The sequence below is a fragment of the Camellia sinensis genome, chromosome 2, assembly GCF_055761805.1.
Source record: "Camellia sinensis isolate YWXY chromosome 2, ASM5576180v1, whole genome shotgun sequence".
Taxonomy (NCBI): Eukaryota; Viridiplantae; Streptophyta; class Magnoliopsida; order Ericales; family Theaceae; genus Camellia; species Camellia sinensis.
This window is the reverse complement of record NC_138962.1, coordinates 202,701,610-202,707,873: the sequence shown is the minus strand read 5'-3', so window position 1 is coordinate 202,707,873 and position 6,264 is coordinate 202,701,610. Positions and strand designations below refer to the sequence as shown.

At 33.7% G+C, this 6,264-nt stretch overlaps 2 protein-coding genes across 2 annotated transcripts; both read right to left on the bottom strand.

The window, feature by feature from the left end:
* Window positions 1-1,062: 1,062 nt before the first annotated feature.
* LOC114259289 (high mobility group B protein 1-like) lies at window positions 1,063-1,721 on the bottom strand. The gene is made up of 3 exons (XM_082913352.1): window positions 1,651-1,721; window positions 1,237-1,365; window positions 1,063-1,135 (listed from the first exon to the last, which is right to left on the bottom strand). Exons 1-3 carry the CDS (start codon window positions 1,719-1,721, stop codon window positions 1,063-1,065), a joined length of 273 nt encoding a protein of 90 aa, XP_082769478.1.
* Window positions 1,722-3,018: 1,297 nt separating this feature from the next.
* LOC114259288 (homeobox-DDT domain protein RLT1-like) lies at window positions 3,019-4,143 on the bottom strand. Its single transcript, XM_028199300.2, has 3 exons — window positions 3,758-4,143; window positions 3,504-3,659; window positions 3,019-3,388 (listed from the first exon to the last, which is right to left on the bottom strand). Exons 1-3 carry the CDS (start codon window positions 3,791-3,793, stop codon window positions 3,197-3,199), a joined length of 384 nt encoding a protein of 127 aa, XP_028055101.2. The 5' UTR covers window positions 3,794-4,143; the 3' UTR covers window positions 3,019-3,196.
* Between the last annotated feature and the right edge of the window lie 2,121 nt (window positions 4,144-6,264).

Sequence of the window (6,264 nt, the reverse complement as noted above, 5' to 3'; positions counted from 1 at the left end):
CTCCACCTAAGTCGGTAGGGGGAGAATTGTTGGGTATACCTCCTTATTGGAGTGTGGGACCCAATTGGTTTATTAAAAGAGTTTAATTTGATTTGGTATTAGTTATAATATATTTTTATATATTATATCTAATTTTGTGGAGACCCAATTTAGTTTGGAAAGAACTAAGATTTTGATAATAAACCCTAGATTCACAATACATTGTTTTCTTCTTCCAAGAGAGTGGCTGCCGATTAATTCCTCTCTGTGAGATAATGTGCTGCAACAAATTGTATTGATTGAAAAATCAATTCGGTGGGTTACAAAAAGCTGATCATCTTTGGTGGGCTAATTATCATTGTGGACAATCATATTACTGGTTTGATTTAGTGGGTGGATTTTGGAAATCTTTGTGTGGATTGATTTGGTTATTATTTTGGATCTTCTTCGACTCTGGATTTGAAGATTTTGGTTCATCTATTTGGTGAGGTCTTTCCTCTTTGTTTATTCATGATTATTTGGAATTCACCTAAGGGTGGTTTGTAAGACTATTAATGTCTCGTTTGTAATCGTTCGGAAACTCTTTGGTTGATAGTGGAATCGGATTTCGATCCCGTGAACGTACCACACATTGAGGGAACCACGTAAAAATTCTTGTGTTGCTTTTGATTTAATTTTTCCGCATTAGTTTTTATTTCCATTGATTGATTTACTTGTGGGAAATCACATATTTTCCCTAAAACTGCACATCCCAAACAAATTCCAAACTTTCTCAGAATCCAAGCAAAACAATTTGAACAAACACATATATACATGTATGTAAAACAAATAAAGAATGAGAGAGAGAGACCTTGACTGAGAAATCATGAATGGATTTTTGAGGGACTGATTCAGAAGCACCCATCTAGATTGTAACTAGAGAGATTTGTTTACATGTAAAGATTTCTATTTCTTGAAGGTTTGGCCAAGACAACAGCCAGCACAGAGCACCAACATATATGTGTGTGTGTGTGTGTGTGTGTGAACAACATGGAGAGAGTAGCCTTGAAAAAGTTTCCTTCACATTATTTTCCCAAGAGATTTTCACAAAGAACTTATAGCTGAGACAGCTTTCACATGAGGATTTTCTTTCATGAAGGTTTTTCTGAACTCCTCACTGTAACATTATGAGACTCAAATCAAAGGCCATCTTTCTTTGATATCAAGCAAACCCCAGAAATAATTTCTAATGGGTACAGCAACAAGATCAATACATACAGAAATACAAAGAAGGCACTGGGAGGCCTCTTAGGCTTGTTGGGGTCTTTCTTAGCCAACTTTCCCTTCTTGGCTTGACTTTTGCCACCCTTATTTGCCTTAGTGGCAGCCTTTCTCTTCCCGACCTTTCTGAAAAGAAGAGATATATATGATCTGTCATTATAATATCCCTATTACCCCTATATCCACCATTAAATATAACGATTAGATGCATATAGAACTCATTTGACTCGACCTTGAAACTTCTAGTAAGATCATAACATTAAACGGAGTCATTCACATTAATGTAAACACCAAAAACAAACAAACAAACAAACAAACCAAAAAAAAAAAAAAAAAAAAAAAAAAAAAAAAAAAAAAAAACCCACAAAGATGCAACTACAACCACCAAAATGTTACACAAACTTAGCAAACCTGTCATCAACTGGCTTCAATGCCTCCTTTGGGACCCTGATTGCTGCCCCCTTACCCTTGGCAGCCTTCATTGTTACAATTGAATGCCTTAAAAAGTAAAACAACCTTAGATTAGAACCCAAAATCTACACAGCAATTTGTTTTAAGACCAATTTAGATCCTAAAAAAGTTAAAGAAGACAAATATTCATGATAAAGCCATACAGGTCAACGCAACACACGCACACAAACATAGAGAATCCAAGGACATAATTGAGAGATATGGTGGCAAGATGACAGATACATGACCAGCTTGTAAGAGAGTTTATTGTGGGACAAACCACAATACACATTGGGTAAGGCTTGTGATTAGACAGCTGATCAGAAGTCATTATGGACCAAATCATCATAGGGATAAGTGATGTGCCTTGGAACCAAATATTCAAGAACCTTCTGGAAATGGTATAGAAAATCTATGATTCTAAATGGGAGTACATAATGATACTCTTCCATTAACCAAACAAATAAATAAACAAACAAACATAAAGGAACAAATCAAGCAGACATAGTGAATAAATTCAAGGCAGACATAGTGGGAAAATAGCATAAATCTTCAGTTTGACAACATGTTTTCTTACCACATTTTGAAAAAATCAAATTCATATTCATTTAGAGAATAATAAGACAAGAGCTAATTTCTGATATACATAACGAAATTTCTTATGGGTCACAGATACTAAATACTTATTTCGGCATACCTGATGAAATCAAATTGGTCCAACTTTTTTAGAAAACTTGCCATTTCAAATTTTGCTTAATTGTTAAAGTCAAAAAAATTTGTAGAAAGATACAGGAAGGAGAAAGAATAATTACCTCTGAAATTATTTCATCAGCTTTTCTAAGAGAATTAGTAACACCATATGCAACAGTAACTCCAATACTTGACCTTGCTTTTGTTGGTTTTACCTATAATTGAATAAAAACACTACATGTTAATCAGGCTTTAACAATCATCCCAGTATTAGTGTTGCCAAACTTCTATAGATCAGTGAATTCCACAATTCCAAACAGAATCAAACAATCACACACGAATTCACAAAAATAAAAATCCATATCCACATCGATGACAGATCAAACACAATATAAACATAGATGAAATCACTGAGACCAATTACTGAAAGCACAATCTAGATCTCATAGTGCATAGTAACACATCAGTGAAAAATAATTACTGAAACAGAGATAAAATCACTAAGACCAATTTTTCAAAACCTTAATTCAACATTTTTCAAAACACTGATCCAAAATAGAGATAAATCACAAACAGAAAAACAAACCTCTGATTGAAGAAGATGAAGAGTAGAGAGAGAACCAAGGGATGTAAGGAAAACAAAAGTGAGGTTAATCTACCCTATAAAGGAGGAGGTACTGAGCTAAGGACAAGGAATGCAAGCACAAAAAACGGAAGTGAGATTAATCTGATGACTTCACATTCATGCTGATCTTGAGCTGGCCAGGTCCTCCAGATCTTGGTGACAGGCCTTCATATAATATTTGTTTGCAATAATTTATATATGCTTATGCTGAATTATACCAAAACTTGTCCTTAATTCATCACTAAGATATGTTTTTTCAATGCTCCTTTTCTTCAATTTTGGCCCAAATCCAGCAGATAAAGCAAATTGTCGCAATATCTCAGGCCAGGTCAATGGATTTAAGTGGTACTGCCAGTTGCGTATATCAAAGCCCCAAGCATACGCCTGAAAGTAAAACAAAGGAATAAAAAGTATTTCAGAATGAATAAACACAAAATCAAGCCACAATTGACAACAAGATAGAAGCAGCAACAAAAACCAACCACAGAACAAAGCTTACCCCTTCAACAATCTGTGGATGGCCACCTCCAGGATTGGCAATAGCATTTTGATTTACTCCCAGCCCAGTCGAAGAGGGTGTCCTTGCTACATCCTCAATATCTTTAATTATGGATCTTAGAAGAGCTACATGAATCTCCCCTAACAACCTTGGATCCTGAAAATAGTAGGGAGCAGCTAAAACAATAAGATGAGAGTAAGGATAAAGCAAATAGTCTAAAGGCAAAATTAAATACAAGGATCTCAAGAACTTACATAATCATGAAAAGCTTGAACAAATTCATCCAGCATAAATGGCCAAAGCCCCAGAACGTCAGCAAAATTTATTAAAAATCTCCAGACCTAAAAATCAATTCACAGGTAATAACATTAGAATGATCACAATACCTCCATAAGCATCACCATTAGATCTAGTCCATATGTTGCTTGAAAAATTGTAGTTCAATCAACATTTAGATAATCAAACACCAAAAAATCACCATGAACTTTCTTTATTACCCATACTTCTTTCCATTACATGGTAACTAATATATACTCAAAAAAACATAATCATCATACAACAAATAAAAGCAAAATACAATCAAGATTGCAAGGTGATCCTAAGACAATTTAAATAACAAAATTCTCGCCTTCCATTGGTAATGTTCCATTGAGCAGATTTCCTCTGAAGAGGAGGACCTCCAAATTGCTAAAATTATAAGTCAATTCTGTAACCCAAGTGAAGAGACTCATTAATTAGATTGAGATAAGGAAAATAGAGATAAATATAATTTGATGTTGTGAACTATATTCTATGGGCACCTCAGTTAGTAGCTCAATATCAAATGAAAATGTAATGTTAAAAAAAATTAAGGACAATGATGCCATTGATGGCAATAATAGATTCCAGAAAGATATATTTAACAAAGAAGAACTATAGTTTTGCACAAATTGCTAGCTGTAAGACTTCATTTTTCCAACTATTTTAAGTCTTCTCAACACTCAAATGGAGCTAAAAAAAATTAACTTACCTAGCATGAATTTGAGAAATAAAAAATACACATATACCTTGGTTAGAAAGTGGTCCTTCCATGCTATTGGACACTAAGGATAGAAACTTAAGGGATGGGAGGGCACCCAAAATCCTGAAGGCATCCTCGTCAAAATTATTATAACTTAGATCCAGATGTCTCAGCTTGCTCAAATTAGACAGTAGGTTAGAATCTGAGCATGTGACCATGATCAAATGTCATCAAAAGTCAACCCCAAAGAACCATAAGTGAAAATGACCAACTTATTGCTTTTATAGGTAATTAGGTACTTTTTAAAAAGACTTTCACTCTAATTCACAATTGTAGAGAATATATATAGTGGTATGGAATGAGAGTGCACACCCCTCCCCCCCCCCCCCCCCCCTCTTTCATTTCACCAAAAAGAGTAATTAGGTAAACCACAAACCGCTAGCTATGTCATTCTAATTAAATAATCAATACACTTCCATTTGTTTCTACTCATGGGGAATTACTTTCTATGTATAAAACCAGACAATGTAGACAATTTCTTTCATAAGTAACATCTAACGTATTTAATCATATTTTAAATTTCAAATCAATAGGTAAGTTGAACCAGTTAAAAAAATAATAAATAATAAACAAAATGAAACAAAAGAAGTTGTAAAGCTAGAAGTACTAACAACTATTTCCCAGCCTTCTATTTCTTTTTCTTTTATCTTGCTTTCTCTTTTTGGGCTTTTCTATTATTTATTTAAATATTCAAAATCAAGAGCACAACCATTGAATGGCACCAACATTATTTTACACATAATTGCGCAGTAGAAATCTATGATCTTGAATGTTACTTTAAGTGTCAGCTATCTAAAAACAAAGTTATAACATCATATTTTATTTATTTATTTATTTTGGTTCATTTCAAGTAGACATTAAAATGCTCTTCTGAAGCTCAATGAATATATAAACGGTTACAGAGTTTCTTATTGAGATCTATTTTTAAAAAAATTGTCAATCTATTCATATATATTTATGTATGTATTTTGTGTTCAATTTTAACATCTACAATACATATTATGATCTTCAATCGATCAATAGATCTTCAATCGAAATCTACCATACTTGAATCGAATCAATAGACCTTCAATCTAATCTAAGAATGATAAAGTAGATGAAACCTAGCATACTTGAATCGAATGATTCCGTCGGTAAGAAGATAGAGATGAGACTGATCGACACTTACAATGAAGAAAGAGCTCGAACGTGAACGCGACCACGAACTAGAGAAGAGGCTTGAATCGATCTATGAATACTTGAATCGATCTGCAAATACAAAAGGTTTCAGCTACGGTTCTACAAATATGAAGAGTTGTCTCTGAAACAAAGGGGTTTGAAGCGAGAGAGAATGAAATCAAGGGTTTAGAGAGAGAGAGCAAGACTGAGAGTGAATAATACTTGAATCGATCTACGAATACATGAATCGATTTGCAAATACAAAGGGGTTCAGTTGTGGTTCTACAAATACGAAGGGGTTTGAAGAGAAGTGAGAGAGAGTGAAATCAAGGTTTAGTCAGAAAGAGGGAGACGAGAGAGAGTGAATACGCTACTTTATGTTCTCATATATTAAAAAAATAAAAAATAAAAAAGTACATTCGAAGGCGTTTTTAAAACGACTTCTGAAATGAAAACGGTGTCGTATTATTAAATCAAAAATGCAAAAACGCCGTTACATGTTAGAAACAAAGGCATTTTTTTAAACGTCATTAAATAAATGCC